The sequence below is a fragment of the Schistocerca gregaria genome, chromosome 2, assembly GCF_023897955.1.
Source record: "Schistocerca gregaria isolate iqSchGreg1 chromosome 2, iqSchGreg1.2, whole genome shotgun sequence".
Taxonomy (NCBI): Eukaryota; Metazoa; Arthropoda; class Insecta; order Orthoptera; family Acrididae; genus Schistocerca; species Schistocerca gregaria.
The window spans coordinates 568,304,860-568,327,724 of NC_064921.1; the positions used below are offsets into that span (position 1 = coordinate 568,304,860).

The 22,865-nt window shown below is 42.2% G+C and overlaps 1 protein-coding gene across 1 annotated transcript in view; it reads left to right on the forward strand.

Moving 5' to 3' along the window:
- The window catches only part of LOC126332800 (juvenile hormone esterase-like), a 78,681-nt gene that overhangs the window by 27,397 nt on the left and 28,419 nt on the right, over positions 1-22,865 (forward strand). Inside the window, exon 4 of the mRNA XM_049996682.1 lies at positions 7,841-8,026. Coding sequence (XP_049852639.1) covers positions 7,841-8,026 — 186 coding nt within the window. The remainder of the gene's footprint in view (positions 1-7,840; positions 8,027-22,865) is intronic.

The following is a 22,865-nucleotide window of genomic DNA, read 5'->3' on the forward strand; positions in this document are numbered from 1 at the left end:
CGTTGAACTGCTCTTCCAGGTCTTTTGCTGTCTATGACAGAATTACAATGGCATCGGCAAACCACAAAATTTTTATTTCTTCTCCATGGATTGTAATTCCTACAGCAAATTTTTCTTTGGTTCCCTTTACTGCTTGCTCAATATACAGACTGAATAACATTGGAGATAGGCTACAACCCTTCCCAACCACTATTTCCCTTTCACGCCCGCCGCCTCATAACTGACATCTGGTTTCTGTACAAATTTTAAATAGCGTTCCTCCCCTTGTACTTTCAGAATTTCAAAGAGAGTATTCCAGTTAACATTGGCAAAACCTTTCTATGAATCTACAAATGCTAGAAAAGTAGGCTGGTCTTTCCTTAAACTATCTTTTAAGGTAAGTCAGAGGATCAGTAGTGCCTCACGTGTTCCAAAATTTCTACAGAATCCATGCTGATCTTCCCCAACGTCGGCTTCAATCAGTTTTTCCATTTGTCTGTAAAGAATTCGTTGTAGTACTTTGCAGCTTTGACTTATTAAACTAATATTTGGGTATTTTTTACACCTGTCAACACCTGATTTCTTTCGGAATGGAATTCTTAAATGATTTTTGAAGTATGATGGTATCTTGGCGCACTCATACATATTTGCACACCAGGAAGTAGAGTTTCGTCAGGGCTGGCTCCCCCAAGTCTATCAGTAGTTTCGATGGAAATGTGTCTACTCCCGGGGCCTTGTTCCGACTTAGGTCTTTCAATACTCTGTCAAATTCTTCATGCAGTATCATATGTCCCATTTCATCTTCATCTACATTCTCATGTATTTCCATAACATTGCCTCCAAATACATCGCATGTATATAGACCATCTATATAATCCTTCCACCTTTATGCTTTGCCTTCTTTGCTTGGAACCATTTCTCCATCTGATCCCTGGAAATTCATACAAGAGGTACTCTTTTCTCCAAACGACGCTTTAATATTCCTGTAGGCAGTATCTGTCTTACCCTCGTGATATATGACTCTACATTCTTACATTTGTCCTCCAGCCATCTGTGCTTAGCCAATTTGCACTTCCTGTCGATCTGACTTTTGATATGTTTGTATTGCTATTTGCCTACTTCATTTACTGCATTTTTATATTTTCTCCTATCATTAATTAAATTCAATATATCTTCTGTTACCCAAGGATTTCTACCAGTCCTCGTCTTATTACCTACTTGGTCCTTTACTGCCTTCCATATTTCATCTCTCAAAGCTACTAATTTTTCGTCTACTGTATTTCTTCCCCCCCCCCTCCCCCGTTCTTGTCCATTGTTCCCTAATGCTTTCACTGAAACTCCCTACAACCACTGGTTATTTCAGTTTATCCAGGTCCCATCTCCTCAAATTTCCACCTTCTTGCAGTTTCCTCACTTTTAATCTACAGCTCACAACCAATGGTGGTCAAAATCCACGTAAGTTCCTGGAAGTGTCTTACAATTTAAAAGCTGGTTCCTAAATTTCTGTCATACCATTATAGAATCGATCGAAAATCTTAAGTGCCTCCAGGCCTCTTTCACGTCTACAGCCTTTTTTATGATTCTTAAACCACTCGTTAGCTATCCCTTCACTATCTGAATAAGTTCTTTTATCTCATCATACCTTTTTTCAATCTCGTCATCTGCTAAGCTTGTTGTCATATAAACTTGTAATATTGTGGTAGGCTTGGGCTTCGTGTCAGTCTTGGCTATAATAATGGGTTCACTATGCTGTTCGTAGTAGCTTACCCGCAATCCTATTTTTTATTCATTATTAAACCTACTCCTGCATTATCCCTATTTAATTTTTTATTTATAACCCTGTACTCATCTGACCAGAAGTCTTGGTCCTCCTGACACCGAACTTCACTAATTCCCGTGATATTTAACTTTAACCTAGGCATTTCCCTTTTTAAATTTTCTAAACTACCTACTTCATTAAGGGATCTGACATTCCACGCTCCGATCCGTAGAACGCCAGTGTTTTTCTCCTGATGCCAAATATTTAGTAAAACATAAAAAATTGTCATTTACAGGAATCAAGAACATGTTGCAGTTAATATTCTCTCACAGTTGTGAAAGTTTACCAGCAGAAAATAAGTCTCGCGAAGGGCGAGTTTTCTGGCTGATATATGTCTTACTCATCTTGAATGTAAGTTCTTTAATGAAAACAATAGTTTCAAAAGTAGAACTATGTATTACTGGACATATGTTGATGATATCTTGCTGCTGTTTGATCGGACAAACGAGGAGATTGAACAACTACTAACAGTATTTAAAACTTTGCAGAAAAAGATAAAATTCACAATAGGACATGAGGACAAGAGAAGTCTAAATTTGCTGGACTTTAAAATCACAAACCGTAAACAAAAACATAATTTCAGCATACTCAGCAAACACACATACACTGGCATAACAGTGATCAACTCATCACCCATTCAACCACGCAGAAACATCCTGAATTTAGGTTCATGCTACACAGCGTACTCTCTCTTGATTTAGAAGAAAGCACCCTCAAGAATGAGACAGTAACAACAAAGAGCGTTGCCGTAAGTAATGGCTACACAGCCAAAACAACTAACAATTTACATAGACAAATACACAAAACTAAGACAACGAATGACCACACTGTGAAAACAGAGCCCCATATCACCAAAAATCGCAATCGTTTTCAAACAAAAATGGAACAGTTGCATTCTCACCTAATAATAAGTTACGAAACTTACTTTTTCATAACATAAAATCAAATATCCAAACAAACAACAACAGTGGAGTGTACAAAGTATACGAGTAATGCTCCAGTTATCCCGCCTACTACGGAAGGAAAACAGACAGGAACTTCGAAATCCGTTATCAAGAACACACAAATGCTTTCAGGCTCAACGACATAGAAAAATCAACTATTGCACAACGTATGCTGGAGACGAAAGATGTCATCAACAGTCTAGAAGCCAATTTGGTAGTACTGCATAATGAAACCAATGGTAAGACCCTAAATCTCTTAGAAGAACTGGAGACATAACTCCAAAAAATAAAAAGACCTGAATCTATGTTAAGTGAACAAACAGATTTCGCAAGTCCCAGTTATTTCAGTAATTTTAAAGATTTATTCTAACGTTAGTCCCTGCACACGTCAATTGTTTAATAATTAAGACTTCAGCACTATGAATAAATACATCTTTGATCAAACCATGTACAAAAATATATCTGAAGTGCTGCAAAATATGTTTTTTATTCAAATGTGGCCTATGAGTAAATTCATATACACGAACAGGACGGAGAAAATAATCTATGATGGTGCTAAAATGTTGAAAACGCATTTCTTGGACTGTGTGGTATGTTTTCAGTGATCATCTTCCAGCTATTTTGCACATACTTTTCGCGTTTGACTTGGGAATATGCATTTCATATCATTCAAGAGAAAAAATGAAGCATGTGTTAAGACACCTGATGATGAGCGAACAGCGTCCGAAAAGCATTTTTTACTTAATAAAAGACGAGAAGTTGTGTATTACATGATATATTAAAGGCCCAGGACAGTTCCAAATCACATTGAATAAAACATATTTTGTTCATTAGTTACGTGGACTAGTTGCAACAGGCACAAGGTACAGACTGTGCCCCTGGGATGATGAACGCAAGGTGTGTCACCCGATGTCTAGGTGGTCTTGAGGACAGGTGTGCAGACTGTGTAGTGCGGCTCTCTGTGCTGCCCAAGCGAAGACGATTAATGCAAACGAGGTAGTCCCGCACAAGCAAGTACATACAATTAGGATGGGAAGAGGGGGTAAGATACAAAAATTTCTTGGCTGAGGTAAAAGGAAATATTCACGTTAAATGCTCAGAGAGGTAGGCCAAATTTGAAATACAGTATAAATATTAAATTTTCATTAGCAGAATCTTGCACCAGACCTCTATGCTTGGGACTGACAGAAATTTAAGCAATGGTCCGAAATACCTTAGGCTTACCATATTGAAACCTAAATAACTCGAATGAGCTCGCTCATGAATTAAAATGCAACTGACCTGATAGCTAGATAGCTCAAGACATTTACAGCAACCTTAAATATATAATTTGTAATAACGTCTTAACTGGGTTACAAATTTACATCACCAAGACCTGCAATGCTGTCCAGCATTCTACACGTAAAATCCCAAAACATAAAACAAGGCAAATTAAGATTCAGTATCGCGGGGTTCACCACAGTTCCAACAGTGAACCCAAAAGTAGATAACAGATCACGTACATCCAGCAAAAGGACAATCCGCTTAAACTTAGTAGTCCACATGGGTAATGCCAGATCACATCAAGATGTCCATCCATTGCAATACTAATAAAATACGATACATGAATTTGGAATAAATCGCTCACATGAAGCCTAACCATGTCACAATGCGCATACCTGGAGCCAGAGTAGCTGAAGGCAGTCTCTTAAAATAAAATCTCAAGCCAGCCCTCAGCCACGCTGTCAAAACACATGCACCACGAAGCAATTACAAACCTTGGATCCAGAGTTCAGAACAGTAATACCTTCACTTCCAGAAGATCAGCTTCATTTTCGGCAAATATGGCTTTAATGGAAAAATGGAAGGCCTGCAAAATCAGTTCGGCCCATCGGCCAACATGCAGCCAAAATACCGCGGGACGAATAGGACAGCCAGCACTGCGTAGTGCTGCCAGGTCCCGCAGCCGGAAGTGCTACCACAAAAAACTGGTTCAAATGGCTCTAAACGCTATGGGACTCAACATCTGAGATCATCAGTCCCCTAGAACTTAGAACTAAGCTTAGGGCATCACACATATCCATGCCAGAGGCAAGATTCGAACCTGTGACCGTAGCATTAGCGTGGTTCCGGACTGAAGCGCCTAGAACCGCTCGGCCACAACGGCCGGCAAGTGCTATCACAGGTGTGCAAAACTCCCAGTAGTGCACATATCCTTGAAAGCGGTCTACTCAGGTTCCGTGCACTCGCCTGATTGCCCACAGGCCAGCTCCCACCTCGCTTCACCCCCCCCCCCCCCCCTTCCAGTTCCGAAGGGCCCCGTGGCCACACTGCGCGATACTCTATCAGAGATACACAGTCTGCAGTGGATCGACTGGAGCCGCCGCGCCTCAGTTTCTACTCCGTCTTGCTATTTCCATGGTTAAAAATGATTTCGCTTACTCTATTTAACAGGTTTACCAGATGAGCGTAATTGTGGTTGTGATGATAATTAGACGTCAAGCGAAAAATTCAGTCTGTTTTGGCCGGGACGCCCCATCGTGGGAAGTTCGGCCTCCTCGTTGCAAGTCTAATTTCACATTTCACCATATTGGGCGAATTGCATGTCGATGTGATGATGAGGACAACACCAACACCCAGTCCACGAGCGGAGAAAATCCCCAACCCGACCGGAAACCGAACCCGGTTGCTTTGCTTGATACACAAACACGTTACCACTCAGCTAAGCAGGCGCACACATGTCCTGTATTTCGCGTAAATAACGGGCCGCTGATACGAGTACTTGGCGATTGCACACGATAGGGACCAATATGGGTGCCGTAGGGTTTACACCAGAGGAATTTGGTGGCTGAGATTTCAAACCACTCGAGCACAGTTTTCGTTGAACGACAAGAAGAAATATAATGATGAAAGTTGACTTTGCTGCCACTGAAGATATCAAGCATGAAAGAATACAGGTTGTTCGCAGCTGTCACCACATCTTCGGTTTCTACTACAGGTCCAGTGCAAGCGCAGGAGGATGTTCCCGTAGCATGATACCGATCCCACCAGCCTGCGTCCGTGGTGCACTGCAAATTTCGAGCTGCGGTTCACCTACACTTACTGTAGCAGAAATGTGATTCTCCTCAAGACCCGACACGTTAAAATTGATCGATTGTAGAATCCTGATGATCTCATGCCCATTACAATCGTAACTGGCGATGTCTTGGGGCCAACATGTAAGCACGTAGGGGTGGTCTGCTGTGGAGCTCCACGTTCAACAATGTACTAACGGTGTTCTTTGAAACACTTATGCGTGTACCAGCATTGTGCTGTTTCGGCAGAGATGCCGTAGATCAACACCTATCCTACTTAACAGAACAGACAAGCTTCCGAATCCCAAGTGCTGTAAATACTCGTGGAGGCCCAACCGTTTGGCGTCTAGTGACAGTTTCCCTGTCCTTCTACCTCTTTCCGCAAACGCTCACGACAGCAGCACGTCAATATTCCACCAGCTTCACCGTTTTCGAGATACTCGTTCACTGGCACTGGATAACAATAATCTGGTGGTTGTCAAGTAGCTTATCTCAATGAATTTCCCAAATTGCAGTCCATATCTTCTCTAGGGTGATCCCCGACCGTATATCAGAGTATATTTCCTTTGTTGATGGTAGGAAAAAAATGTATTACTCCTTTACATTTTCTATTGATAATTTCATGCTTGTGTTTGTATTATTTATGTCTGTATGACATCTGTCTAGTCTTTCTTGTGTTCAAAGGTTTCCATAAATTACAGCAACCAGCCGCCTTTTGTAATTTTGCAATTTTTAATACCTTGACCGGTTCCCAATCGCCTGGTGATTAACGACCATGTGGTACATATTTATTCACTTATTGCATGTCTCGAGTATAGTGAGGGCCTTATAGCTGTGCTAAGATGTAAAAACGAATCATGTGACCACTGAAGTCGACCTCATAATGTAAAACATCCTTTCCACATTCAGTGTTTACATGTTTTGTTCTTACATTAAGCCACAGCTACATAGCTCCCACAATTTTACAAAAACGCACTAAATGTGAGTCATCTGATGAACCGCTATCAGATTCGAAAGCGGTCGTGGTAATCAAAAATTGCATCAGGCGACTGGTTGAAATAACTTCTGGAAACCTTTACTCATCACAGTCGTGGTCTTCCACATCCGCAATGGGTAAAACTTTTACTGTATAATGCTCTAATACACAAATGGGTCGTTAGCATATCTGTACCAGTATGTGAATTTATATTTTTTTGTGTGTCTATTTTTTCAAAGATTTGATTTTCTAAATGCTTTGTGGACATAAGTGCTATGTTCCTGATGACTGGGAAACCATACCGGACTTTTTATTTATTCCATCAGGTCTCTTATGTTACCAGATCACGAAATATTGAGTACTTTGGAAATAGGTGTCACATAAAAGTATTCTACATTCGAAAACTCTGTATAGAATAAACAAAATAACATGATGGGAAGATTCATGTACGTAGTGCGTGCTCTACTGAGAAGAATTTTGGAGGTGTTTGCAGAAGGATACCACACCGACTGAACACTTAGCACACATTTCAACTAACGCCAACACGTAGTGGAAGCAACAAAACATATGTATTGATCAAGAAGGTATCAAATATGCAGCATATACATGAAAGTGTAAACTTTTCAGGCTGCTGAACAGTATTCAAATAAGTCATGTACTGGTTGAAATGGCTCTGAGCACTATGGGACTTAACTGCTAAGGTCATCAGTCGCCTAGAACTTAGAACTACTTAGACCTAACTAACGTAAGGACATCACACACATCCATGCCCGAGGTAGGATTCGAACCTGCGACTGTAGCGGTCGCGCGGTTCCAGACTGTAGTGCGTAGAACCGCTCGGTCACCCCGGCCGGCTAAGCATGTGTCATAACGTTAATTACATCTTTCAGTTGTTCATGAACAGACAACCTAGATATCATTAATATAATTTTACTATCATCTGAGAATAGACATCTCAATGAAATGAAAAATAATTAAAGTAGATTCCGAATGTTAGACGGTTTTGCACTTGCTAGACTTGATATCCTTCACCTCAGCTGTTGCAATCACGTACTTTTTTCTAACGCAGGGTTTCTGTCTACGGAGGACGAGTTGGTGCCCGGAAACGCAGGTCTCAAAGATATGGTGATGGCTTTGAAGTGGGTGAAGAGCAACATCGCCAGATTTGGCGGTGACCCGGGGAACGTCACCATATTTGGTGAGAGCGCGGGTGCCGTAGCCTGTCATATACTCTCCATGTCCTCTGCAGCCAAAGGTAAGACTGGTTCAGAGTGTGGGTGAAGTTTTTCTATTGGAGAACAATCATGACATTATAGAAAAACAGTGAAACTGACGAGCTTTAAATACATGAACCGTAGGAAGATGTGTATCACAGGTACTGTCTGCATCGGAGTCATCGGTCTTGTGTTAGCTTTTTTTAACACATTCAGATGCGTCTATGTACCACCTGCTATTCACTTTGAAGAGTCTATGCAAAACATCTCTCGTGTGAACAGTGCTACATCACTCAGTATAAGCGGCGTGGTGCAGTTGTTGTATAAGACTTTTCTGATGACTTCTCTGAATCTGTTAAAGTGAATGTCAAACAGTTTATTAAGTTGATGGTGACTGTTTCACCACTCTCTTCATTTTCCAACTGAGCTACACTACCAGGTCTATAAATATGTTAAACTAATCTTCACTACTTATTTTAACGGCAGAAGGAAGAAAATTTGCAGTGCGGGTTGCAGCGTAACTATAAAGACTGCAGAATATCTAGGATAGTAAGAGGGAATATTTTAGGTATCTTATTAAACATTCGAAATATACATTCACGGGCTGCTGAGTTGTAGAGATATATTTGTTAGTGCGAGCGCATCCTTTTCCGCCCTGAGGGTGGTGTCAGCCGTGGTGTGGATTCAAAAGACACTAAAGCATGGGAGAGATATCCAGAGAAAGCGCAAACTTGCACCACAGCTTTTGGACTGTGCTCGCATCTTGGTCCAAGATGGAGTACGGTGCGCTTGACACGAAGAAACGAAGGAGCAATTGAAGGGCATCTGCACCATGTCCAAGATTAAGTAAGTTCATGACACGTCATGGGAGGTGGCAGATATACCAGAGGCGGCATTGCGTTCCTCTTATCAAATTCCTCCTCCAACCCTCCCACCCTCAAGTCCGCTTTCTGAAGAAAACTTCTGTCGCTAACCAGACCGGTGCCCTTTTGGCAAATTTTTTGCGTCACCTCACATGATTTTATGAGTTTGACCGTACTCGAACCATGTCATAGCCGTTTACCAAAGCACACCTCAATTCAGTGGTAGGCCGGCCAGTATGGCCGAGCGGCTCTGGTCGCTTTAGTCTGGAACCGCGCTGCTGCTACGGTCGCAGCCTAGAATCCTGCCTCGGGCATGGATGTGTGCGATGTCCTTAAGTTAGCTAGGTTTAAGTAGTTCTAAGTTCTAGGGGACTGATGACCTCGGATGCTAACTTCCATAGTGCTCAGAGCCAATTCAGTGGTAGTGGCTTTTTTTTTCCTTTCGTTCCCATATGCGGACGATGGCAGTATTTCTGTACCCGCACTCATTCCTGCGACGTAATTGAGCGTAAGCACACCTGTGAGGCGATGCTCAAAAAGGGTTCTTAGCACTATGGGACTTAATATCTGAGGTCATCAGTGCCCTAGACTTAGAACTACTTAAACCTAACCAACCTAAGGACATCACACACATCCATGCCCGAGGCAGGATTCTAGACTGCGACCGTAGCAGCAGCGCGGTTCCAGACTGAAGCGCCTAGAACCGCTCGGCCACAACGGCCGGCTGAGGTGATGTCTTTGGCATCCCACAACCGAGGAGCTGATTATGGATTGTATGGCTGCAGATCTCTTTTCGCAGTCCGGAGATGGGTTGAGAAGTGATCTGATGCAAAACGACCTATGTCGCGTATACAGCCCGTGACACAATGCTGCGCCTCATCACATGAAAGCGTTGCTACTCAAGGCAGTTGATTCTCACGGTGGATGTTTCTCTGGACAAGTGGTATTCACGATCCATCATTGACAGGGTAGTTCATTGTTGCTCGACTTCTGTCATGTGGCGAACAGCCGAGCTGTCGAATGAGATTATCCGTCAAATGACGTTCATTACAACGTCTGATAACATACCAGTCAAGCGACATGATGAGTTGTTATCTTCGACGTGCAGACAGGTGAACTCACACTTCGATAAGTGATCATTAGGATAGGTAATGCTGACTCAAACGTTATGACAACCTTATACTGAACTCCCAGTTTCTGAGGAGCAGATGGGGAATCATAACTGAAATTTTACGTTTCTCCTGCCATTACAGTTTGCATTCATCGCCACAGGGAAACAAAAAATACAATGCCGGTCATGAAAACTAATTTACCGCTACCCCAAAAATGGCTCTGAGCACTATGCGACTTAACTTCTCAGGTCATCAGTAGCCTATAACTTAGAACTAATTAAACCTAACTAACCTAAGGACATCACACACATCCATGCCCGAGGTAGGACTTCAACCTCTGATCGAAGCGGTCCCTCGGTTCTAACCTGTAGCGCCTAGAACCGCACGGCCACTCCGGCCGGCTTGCCGCTACCCCAACTAGCGCCATTTTCATCAGAAACGACATGAGAGAAAAAATGTGAAAATCAGGTATTGAAGAATGTAAAAGTATATGGTCAGAACCTATTCAGTTTATGGAGAAACCAGAGTTATCTTTCCAGTGTATTGGAGACATTTATCAAATTTACATCATCTGAAGGTTTCGCAGCCACTCCTTTTCTTTTAGTATCAGACTCTGCGACTTGAGATTTTTGGCAGCAATTACACTGTATGTCATTTGCAGCACCATGACGGTTGCATGCAACAAGTGTGATACTGGCATTGAGCCTTGGAGGTGCTTGGCTAGGCAGACGTTTACGATTTAAGTACAACGGCGAACTGGAGTTAGAATTACGTCCTCTATATTCTGCATGTAAGGGGGATATTACGCAGTAGATTTCTCTGGTGACAAGATCGTGTCACGCCTCATGAAAGAGGTAACGTCTTCCAACATGTGTCAGGATTCGACAGAGACAGGATCGTCGTCTCTCCGCTCTATTACTACTGGCTACAGTCCCAATACCAAGACCCATGCGACTAACGAATAGATTCAGGTTAGCTGTACGAGACGCCATGAGCCATCTCTACGTTCCCGTGCGACTACCACCAGAGAGGCTAAACGTATTGCTTGTTCGGCCATACCGGACCGTAGAGAAACGTTCCGTACATTGAAAAGTGCTTGTTGGCAGCTAGACAAGTAATCATGTGGGCAGTGTGACGACCTCTGTACCCCAACTAACTGTCCTCAGAGCGGCCAGTTCAGTGGCATCATTTGACGTCGCAGCTGAGAGGCGCGCTGTCGGTGGCGGACTCGAAGTCAGTGCTGACACAAGAGTGCCACTGCGTCGTCTTTTTCGACGAGTTCGAGTACTACTCACATCATAAAGACGGACGTGTCCGGTCATAGAGGTCCAGAGGAGAACCAAGTTTCCATCTACCATGTGGCTCAACAATAATGCAAGAGCAGACATGAAAAAATGACCACTACATGCTCGAGTACTGTCCTCCTCTTCAGACACTTTTTCTTTTCTTTGAGTCATCAATATTCTCACAGGTTTGATGCGACCCAAAATAAATACCTTTCCAGTGCCATCCGTTTCACCTCAGAGTTATTTGCTCCATGTATTCCAATCTCTCTCTCTTCCTCATCAGTTTTTGACCTCGACAATTCCCTGAAAAACCACGGATGTGTGTCTCAACACAAGTCCTATGATCCTGTCCCCTGCTCTTGTTACTGTTTTCCATATATTTGTTTCGTCGCCTCCTCATTTCTTACCTTATCAGTCTAACTAGTTTTCAACACTCTTCAGCCCAAATGCTTTGATTCTCTTCTTTTCCACTTTTCTACAGTCCATGTTTCACAGCCATATAATGTGTGCTCTAAACGTATATTCTCAGAAATTTCATCCTTGCTCCGGTCTCTGTGGGCGAGCGGTTCTAGGCGCTTCAGTCTGGAACCGCGCGACCGCTACGGTAGCAGGTTCGAATCCTGCCTCAGGCATGGATGTGTGTGATGTCTTTAGGTGAGTTAGGTTCAAGTAGTTCTAGGAGACTGATGACTTCAGATGCTAAGTCCCACAGTGCCCAGAGCTATTTGAACCATCTTCCTCACATTAAGGTCTACGTTTGATACTAGTTTACTTGTCTTGGGCAAGAATGCCATTTTTGCCACTGTTAAACTGCTTTTTATGTCCTTGCGCTGTTCGTCTTGTGCTATTTTGGTACCTAGGTATCAGAATTCCTTAACTTCATCTACATGGTGATCACCAATCTTAATATTACGTTTCTCGCTGTTTCAGTTCTGGCACATTTCATTACATTGGCCTTTCCTCGATTTATTTTTAATCCATATTCTGTTCTCATTAGGCTTATCGTTCCATTCAATAGCTTCAGTAATTCTTCGTCACTTTCAGTGAGGATAGCAATGTCATCAGCGAATGTTATTATTCATACCACTTCACCTTCAATTTTAATTGCACCCTTTAAACTGTCGTTTATTCCCGACATTGCTTCTCCGATGTATAGATAGAATAGAGGGGCGAGAGACTACATTCCTGGCTTAATTCTTTCTAATACACTTCCTTTTTTTAGTTGATCCGTCCGTCTTACCGTTCCCTCTTGGCTCCTGTACATGTTGTGTGTTATCTTTTCCTACAGCGTACCCCTGTTCTCGTCGGAATTTCGAACATCTGGCACCCTTTTACACTGTCGAACGCTATATCCAGGTCGATAAATCCTATGATTTTTATTCAGACTGCCTTCCATTATCAACTAAAAAGTTAGAATTATTTCTTTGGGGGCTTTACCTTTCTTAAAGCCAAACTAATCGTAACCTAACAGATTCCCTATTTTCTTTTCCATTTTTCTGTACGTTATTTTTGTCAGCAACTGGACACATGAGCTTTCAAGCTGACTGTGCAATAATTGTCGCACTTGTCGTCTTCTGTTACCTTCAATAATTGTGTGGATGATGTTTTCCCAGAAGTGTGACGATATGTCGCCAGTCTCATATTTTCCACACACAAATTAGTATAGCCGTTTTGCTGTCACTTCTCCCAATCACTTAAAAAATTCCGATCGAAATCTTACCTTGTCCAAAGCTATTTCAGATTCTGATTCTAATATTGGATATCCTGTTTCTATCCTGTCGACTCCTATTCTTTACGTGTCACGTCCTCAGACAAGTCCTCCTCCTCATGTCTTTATGACAGTTCATTGGGTAAGCAATAAGACTACTTTTGCTACGCATAACCAGAAAGCTGGACATCTATTATTCCATCTTCGTGGTTGCCGTGACTGTCTCCGGCCTAGCAAGTTTTCTACATGTCTCATCGGTCAGTAGACCCGCACGCCACCGGTAGTAGGCGACTACGACTGTTGAATAAAGAATAAGGCTGTAGCAACACGGAGTGACGTACTGACATCCGTTACCCTAGCTCAGTTGTGCCCCATATCCTGCGATGTTAAAGCCATTGTGGCTGTCACAGGTGACAGCTCTGCATCACTTACACTGAAGCGCCAAAGAAACTGGTTTAGGCATGCGTATTCATGTACTGAGATATGTAAACAAGTAGAACAAGGCGCTGCCGTAGGCAACACTCTGTCTTGCGCAGTTGTTAGATCGGTTATTGCTGCTACAATGGCAGTTTCTCAAGCTTTAAGTGAGCTTTAATGTTGTGCTATAGCCGGCGCACGAGCAATGGGACAAATCACCTACAAGGTAGCGATGACATGGGGATTTTCCCGTACGACTATTCTACGAGTGCATCGTATCAGGAATCCGGTAAAATATCAGATCTCCAACATCGCTGCGCCCGGGAAAAGATCCTGCAAGAACGGGACCAACGACAACTGAAGAGAATCGTTCAACGTGACAGAAATGCAACCCTTCCGCAAATTGCTCCAGATTTCAATGCTGGGCCATCAACAAGTGTCAGCTCGCGAACCGTTCAACGGAACTTCGTCGTTATGGGCTTTCGGAGCGAAAGGACCACTCGTGTAGTCTCGATGACTCCACGACACAAAGCTTTACGCCTCGCCTGGGCCCGTCGACACCGACGTTGGGCTGTTGATGACTGGAAACATGTTGCCTGGTCGGATGAGTCAAATTGTGCCGAGCGGATGGACGTGTATGGGTATGGAGACAACTTCATGAATCCATGGACCCTTCATGTCAGAAGGGGACTGTTCTAGCTGGTGGAGGTTCTATAATGGTGTAGAGCGCGTGCTGGATATGCGACCCCTGATTGGTCTAGATACGGCTCTGACAGGTGACACTTACGTAAGCATGCTATGTGATGGCCTGCATCTATTCATGTCCAGTATGCATTCCGACGGACTTGGGCAATTCCAGAAGAACAATGCGACTCCCCAGAATTCCTACATAGTGGCTCCAGGAACACTCTTCTGAGTTTTAACACTTCCATTGGCTACCAAACACCCCAGACATCAACGTTACTGAGCGTATCTGGGATGCCTTGCAACATGCTGTTCAGAAGAGATCTCCACCCCTGGTACTCATACCGATTTATGGACAGCCTTGCAGATTCATGATATGAGTTCCCTCCAGAACTACTTCTGACATTAGTCGACTCCTTGCCACGTCATGTTTCGGCACTTTTGCGTGCTCGAGGGAGGCTACGCGATATTAGGCAGCTGTACCAGTTTCTTTGGCTCTTCAGTGTGTACGGCACCCTTTATATCCCTTCATCACTAAAAATTATTTATTGCTCCTACTGCGTTGTATACCTGTAATAAATAACATTTCATTAGTTGTTATCAGTCTAGTTGTTGCAATTTTATTCGCCAGAGGTACCTCTATCACATTTTGAGAAAGGTATTACAGCCTAAATACAGGATTTATAAAAACATGTACCAGAATGTTTGAGAATTTGTTCTTTGCATCAAAACATCACAAAAATTTCATATGAACATAGCAACGAAAATCTTTCGTTTGAGAGTGTGAAAGGATTTATTATTCATGGCACAAATTACGGTGCTTTTTCCCGTCACATTTATGTATATGAAATGATTTATTACTCATGGCATGGAAATGACAGATTTACCAACCAAGTTTATATTTACAATAACTGCTAGAAGGGACCATCCCGTGCTTGCACGTGTTCCGTGGAGACTGCGACACGTGGTGTGTGGGAAGTCCCTGGCATGTTCCGTATTTGGTCAAATCCATTTTGGATACGCTCCCTCAGACTATCATCACTGGATACAGGAATTGAATAAATACAGTAGTTGAATACACCGAGGATTGTAAATGTCCTCAAAGAAAAATATCTATTTGATTCAAAGCTAGCGATTGGACAGGCCAAGCAACGAATCCCTCTCGACCAGTCCACCAGTTCGGAAACAAGGTATCGAGTTACTGGCCAATTTTCCGTGTAAGTGGGATGGAGCACCATCGTGCATCAACGACGATCGTTCGGTGATTTTTAGCGGTACATCGTCAACTAAATGAGGCAACTCATGTCTGGGAAACTGTAGATGCATTTTTGTAGTAAGAATTGGGGAAAGAAGTAGCAGCCAGTGAGATGATTATGCATGAATCCATCCCGTACGTTGACGCTGAACGGTTCTTGATGTCTTGCCGCACTTCATGAAGGTTTTTTGTAAGACCAGACGTGAGTGTAACGGTGTGTGAAGATCACATTACGTGAAAAGCAAGAGTAATCAGATACATGATAAGAACCTTAGAAATTTAGCAAATTAGCCTAACAAAAGTTGACAGAATTAGTGTTGGTTTGAAGTCTACCTCATTTAATCCTTGCACTCGTTCGAAGTGGTACTGGTATAGAGGATTTTCATGCAGAACATTCCAGATAGTTACGTGGTACACGCCTTGCCTTCTCCCAATTCTCCTTGTTCTAGCTGAAATTGCATACACACCACGAAGACCCCGTTCTACATGTTAGGCGTTCGTACATTGGGTGATCTCCCACCACGTGCAACTCTCTCCTCGAACGAGCCTGTCTCTCGCAAGCTTCGATGTAGCCGCACAAACTACCTTGCACAAGACAATCGCCGCCCACGGCAACTTTTAACATCAAACTGACGTCCTACTTCCGCTTTCTCACACGTACAGCGTATCCATCATTTCGGACAATGAATAAATCGTTGCGACGGAAGATACTCTAAAACACAACAAGCAGCGGTCAGGTAAAACGAAACGCACAATAATCAACTATAAACAAGGACGTGAGTAAGAAAGCACAATTTGCACATGTGAGTTAACTAACACAACCAGGGGTTTATACGCGAAATTCCTTTCATATCCGTCTAAGAATGAATTTTCGAGCCCATGTTCATCAGATATTTTTGATGTTTTGATGTGAAGAATAGATCTTTAAAGTTCTAGGCACATGTTGTTATCCATCATGTACGTATTTTACATGTCGTAAAGTAAATGGTAACCTTGACCTCTTATTGCAATACGCAATGACGATGATGATCGCGTGTCTGTTAATAAAGTAAGGAATATTTACCGAATTGATTTTCTTCCAAAACCATGAAATTGTTTAGTGATGCATCCTCTTAAGCACCTATTAATATTGTACCGTTATCCAACTCATTCTGCAACCGCACAATATCGCGCCTCTACTGTACATATCTACACCGTCCACAGCTGACCTAGGATGTCGTGGTGGCCAGTGACGGATGTCGGCGACAACAGGAAGAGGTCTTCTAGTCTTGGGTTTTGAACACCGAATGGAGAGTGTGGGGTGACGGGTTTAATTTATGATGGGTGATTTGTTGTTAGTATTGTAGTTTGTTGTACGCCTTCCTGACTCGAGCCTGGCAAATATTTTTGTGGTCAGCCAGAAACCGATGGAGAACTTACTGATCATAGTTTGCAGTCTTCACATTCTGATCCTGCCCACCGAAAAATAATGTTTCTATTCCCTATCTGCTTACTGGGATCGGAACTACATTATTAATAAAGGTATAAAGTGCATATATACACTACTGGCCATTAATATCGCTACACCAAGAAGAAATGAAGATAATAAACGGGTATTCATTGGACGAATATATTATTCTAGTACTGACAAGTAATTATATTTTCACTCAATTTAGGTGCATAGATCCTGAGAAATCAGTACACAGAACAACCACCTCTGGCCGTAATAACGGCCTTGATACACCTGGTCATAATCACCTGTAAACAAGGATGCGAGTAAGAACTTCAATACTTTCAGCACTTCGCGGCCCTGTCAGCAACTGTATAAATATTAAATTCAAAATTAACAGCCTCAGTTGCGGAGTTACCTGCATTTACCTAGGTTTCAATTGGGATAACCCTACCTTCTTTAGAATTGCACTTACTAACGTTTGTCCGTAATGGACAAACGTTAGTAAGTGTAATTCTGAAGAAGGTTGGGTTATCCCAATTGAAACCTAGGTAAATGCAGGTAACTCCGCAACTGAGGCTGTTAATTTTGAATTTAATGTGAGTAAGTGCTTGGATGGCGTGTACAGGTACAGCTGCCCATGTAGCTTCAACACGATACCACAATTCATCAAGAGTAGAGACGCGTATTGTGACGAACGAAGTTGCTCGGTTACCACTGATCAGACATTTTTAATTGGTGAGATATCTGGAGAACGTGCTGGCCAGGGCAGCAGTCGTACATTTTCTGTATCCAGAAATGCCCGTACAGGACCCGAAACATCAGTAGTGCATTATCCTGCTGAAATGTAGAGTTTCGCAGGGATCGAATGAAGTCTACAGCCACGGGTCGTAACACATCTGAAATGTAACGTTCACTGTTCACAGTGCCGTCAATGCGAACAAGAGGTGACCGAGACGTGTAATCAATGGCACCCCATAGCATCACGCAGGGTGACACGTCAGTATGGTGATGACGAATACACGCTTCCAATGTGCGTTCACCGCGATATCGCCAAACACGGATGCGACCAGCATGATGCTGTAAACAGGACCTGGATTCATCCGAAAAAATGACGTTTTGCCATTCGTGCTCCCAGTTTCGTCGTTGAGTACACCATCGCAGGCGCTCCTCTCTGTGATGCAGCGTCAAGTGTAACCGCAACCATGGTGTCCGAGCTGATAGTCCATGAAGCTACAAACGTCGTCAAACTGTTCGTGAATATGGTTGTTGTCTTGCAAACGTACCCATCAGTTGACTCAGGGATCGAGACGTGGCTGCACTATCCGTTACAGCCATGCGAATAAGATGCCTGTCATCTCGACTGCTAGTGATACGAGGCCGTTGGGATCAAGCACGGCGTTTCGTAATACCCTCCTGATCTCACCGATTCCATATTCTGCTAACAGTCATTGGATGTCGACCAACGCGAGCAACAATGTCGCGATACGATAAACCGCAATCGCGATAGGCTACAATACGACCTTTATCAAAGTCGGAAACGTGATGGTATGCATTTCTCCTCCTTACACGAGGCAACACAAGCCGATCAACTGCTGTTTGTGAATGAGAAAGCTGTTGGAAACTTTCCCTATGTCAGCACGTTGTAGGTGTTGCCACCGGCGCCAACCTTGTGTTAATGGTCTGAAAAGCTAATCATATGCATATAACAGCATTTTCTTTCTTTCGGTTAAATTGTGCGTCTATAGTAGGTCATGTTCGTGGTGTAGCAATTTTAATGGCCTGTGGTGTATATTTAGTAAAGTATTTCTCGCATTGCACTTTGTATGTCACTATGTTCAATTGACAGAAATCTTTCTATTCTAGACAGCACAACTATCAGTTCAGAGGCGACTTGTACGGTACGCCCCTACCAAATTGTCTTTCGCCCTGACTACTAATAATCAAATAAACGTTCGAGATAAATGCTCGCGACAAAATTGGAAATAATAGTCACCACTTTCGACGCAGATTTCTAACTATTCACGGACGGTACACAAACAGCTACTTTTGCGAATATGTAAGCGATCCAGGACTGTGTACAGTCATCGTGCGATCACTATCAGTTATTATAGAAAATACGTGTTTTGTCACTGTCCGTCTCTGACGCCGTCCGGGTCAGGGCACAACCAGACGTTTAACAGACGCTGACCATACAGAGGCTGACTGAAAAGTGCACCTTTTTTCCTGCCTCTCGGGCTGTATTTAAGAATGTGCCGTAGCGGACGACCATCTGCTGTCATCTGCCTTATGCACAGGCAGCAGCCTCTGAAAGACAGCTTCCTCGGACACATAATCTTTAATAACAAATTTATGAATTAATTTAGAATCCTCTTTATTTTTACTTGCGTTCTGGTAAGTTGTATGAAATTACAGAAAAAGTTTTAGCACTCTTGAATAAGAACTTTGCCTTCTAGAACTGAATTTCTATAGTAGAACTAACAGTAGATCGTTACCTCTGAACTACAGGGTAGTCCATTGGTCGTGACCGGGCCAAATATCTCACGAAACAAGCGTCAAACGAAAAAACTTGTCTAGCTTGAAGAGGGAAAAAAGATGTCGCTATGGTTGGCCCTCAAAATGCGCTCCCATAGGTCAAACGGATATGAAATGAGTTTTCTAAATAGGAACACCCATTTTTATTACATATTCATGTAGTATGTAAGGAAATATGAATGTTGTAGTTGGACCACTTCTTTCGCTTTGTGAGAGATGGCGCTGTAATAGTCACAAACATATGGCTCACAATTTCAGACGATCAGTAGGTAACAAAATGGTTTTTTAAATTAAAATACAGACCTAGGTACGTTTGAAGATTTTATTTCGGTTGTTCCAATGTGATACATGTACCTTTGTGAACTTAACATTTCTGAGAACGCATGCTGTTACAGCGTCATTATCTGTAAATACCACATTAATGCAATAAATGCTCAAAATGATGTTCGTCAACCTCATTGCATTCGGCAATACGTGTAACGACATTCCTCTCAACACCGAGTAGTTCGCCTTCCGTAATGTTCACACAAGCATTGACAATGCGTTGACGCATGTTGTAAGGCGTTGTCGGCGTATCACGTTAGCAAATATCCTTCAACTTTCCCCACACAAAGAAATCCCGGGACGTCTGATCCGGTGAACGTGCGGGCCATGGTATGGTGCTTCGGCGACCAATCCACCTGTCCTGAAATATGCTATTCCATACCGCTTCAACCGCACGCAAGCTCTGTGCCGGACATCCATCATGTTGGAAGTACATCGCCATTCTGTCATGCAGTGAAGCATCTTGTAGTAAGAATGAGATTTTCACTCTGCAGCGGAGTGTGCGCTGATATGAAACTTCCTAGCAGATTAAAACTGTGTGCCCGACCGAGACTCGAACTCGGGACCTTTGCCTTTCGCGGACAAGTGCTCTACCATCTGAGCTAGCGAAGCACGACTCACGCCCGGTACTCACAGCTTTACTTCTGCCAGTATCCGTCTCCTACCTTCCATACTTTACAGAAGCCTTTAATTTACGTTAAAAAACTGGATTCGAACTGTATTTTTTATTCTATTACTTTGAAACTTGCACCACTTATTTATGACCTCCATAGGCACATTATGACCAAGTTTTCTGGCTTCATTGTTTACCGCCACTTATTTTTCTCTTAATACTGTATTTTACTGAAAACTATTGATTTAATTACTTTAAGACTTGACATTTAAAACGTTATTATATTAAATGATATGTTGACAAAGTTTCAATATAAAATTTTGACATTTGATTTTATACTTAATTATGGTGCAATAATTATGGTGTGCTACGCGCAGACGCGTTAACGTGACATGGCGCTACTGGCAGAGAACAGGGTTAAGTCCGGGCACACTCACTCGCCTCTGTACGTCACACAGGATACAGCGCTTCTTTCGCTTCAAGAGGATGTGTTCAGCAGGGTACACTGTAGTAGTGTTGTGGGGGAATCTTCATCGTGGTTTTAGTCAGTTTCAGAGGACAATTAACCTGAGTAAAGAAGAGATCGTGTGTTGTAACGAGATGTGGATTAGGAATTGCGGAACGTGTAGGACTGCTGCATTTCCATATGCACAGGAAACTGGGTAAACTCAAGGCCAGCACTATTTGATGGACTGCTTATCTCGTGCAGGATGTTTACCTGTTGTTATGGACGACAGTTTGTTGCTTTCGTGGCTGAATTATTCTGGTGTCACTTGTCGTGCCCGCTACCAGAATTCTTATGACTTTTTGTCATTCAAGGAAAGGACAAAGTGTGTTTGCTGGATGATAAAGTCCGAGAGTGCCTGCTTTAACTAAATGTGAAAGAAATGTTCTTCGCTCTAATTTTTTCTGCTCTAGTGTCAATTATTTAAGTTTTTGGGGCATTTCAATTAATGCGGAGTTTCTGACGAACGTATAACTAACGAAGATTGGAAGAGAAAGAGAAAAACGTAGAAGACCTGTTATTGGAGCTTTATGTATATACTACTTGAGTTGCAGTCTAAATAAGTGAAACTGGTTATATGCTAGTTGCTGAAACATGGCTCAAGTTATGATAGTTTGCGTTAGACTTGCTCCAGTGGTTTAATTGTGCTGAAGAAGCTTCGTGATTTTTGAATCTAAATTCACGTAAGGGAGCAAGTAAAGTGTTCAGACGTTCTTGGAATGTGCTAATGTTGGATTTCAATAAATGTTTTTAGTGACGGCTAAATTTGGATGTATTTCTCTCAACTCAGCACCACCCACACCCTCTCATATTCCATCCTTGCTACAAATATTGTCGCGCATATAACATATTTTCTTCCTAAGTGCATTTTCAGTCTTTCTTTTCAACTGCAAGAAAATGCCTGTCTTCCTAGCCAAACTCGTCTAGTTTCATTTAAATAAAGCTGCATCAGTGGTCATTACTGAAAAGTTTTTAAATTTGACTTGCTTTATAGATCTAAAAACATTTCGTTACATTTCATTGTTTGCTTACTGTATTTAATGCCTGGTTTTTCGCTCATATCATAAAACGATGTGTGCTTGTACGTTTTGGATTATTTCTTCGTCTGGCAGTGTTGTGCCCTACCGCACACTGATTTGCTGAACTATGTATTTTTTGATGTTAAGCACAGGATAATCTAGTGCTGCTACTATTAATTTACATCCTTAAGGATAAATGAAATACGGTAAACAAAAAAACCAATGTCTTTAGTAACAAATTGTTTTCGAACCACAAAGAAAATAGTAATTGTAGAAGCTTTCAGTACATCCGTCTGACAATGTTTTATTTTAATAAAACGAAACACGTCTGGTGAAGAAAAGCACATTTTCTTCTCGTTATGACTACGAAATCAAAATACTCTCAATTACTGTAAAGCAGTAACAAAAAATACGTGTCACACAAATGAGCAATACATTTTTGCATCTAAAAATCATGTTCTGTATTTTAAAATCATTGTTTGGAAAGTGAATTTTAGCTCCAAATCTCACCACAGAGCTATACTGGATATTCTTTATAGGATGAAAATGTAATACAATATCTTCACACATACCTTGAGCAAACACACAGAAAAAGGAGTTGGCTCTGTCGGTTATTAGTATAGGCAAGACATAAAACTAAATACGTTTGTCTTGTGGTTAAAGCTCACTGTGCCCCTGTTTACGAAATATCAGCTGCTCCACCATCTCGTTTTGTGTTCTCAGCACGGGAAATTTCAACTTTGCAAGTGAGTCAGCGTGTATGTTTGTCTCCTTGCGCACGTCCTCAAAAACAAAGTAGAAATAGATTATGTACACCCATAACAACACCCACCCACACACACACACACACACACACACACACATACACACACACACACACACACACACACACACACACACACACAAACCCAAACAAACCCATTTACAACGCACAAATAAAGTGCCGTGCCCAAGCAGTCAATAAGTTGAAATATTTTCGGTTACAATAAACTAGCAAATCACTGATAAAAGATAATTAACTTTTCAGTGTTGCCAGAAGAAAATATTATATAAATATCTGCAGTAGACGATATAACGCTAACAACGAGCAAAACTTATCCAAAAGCCAATACTTTAATTTTACACGTAAT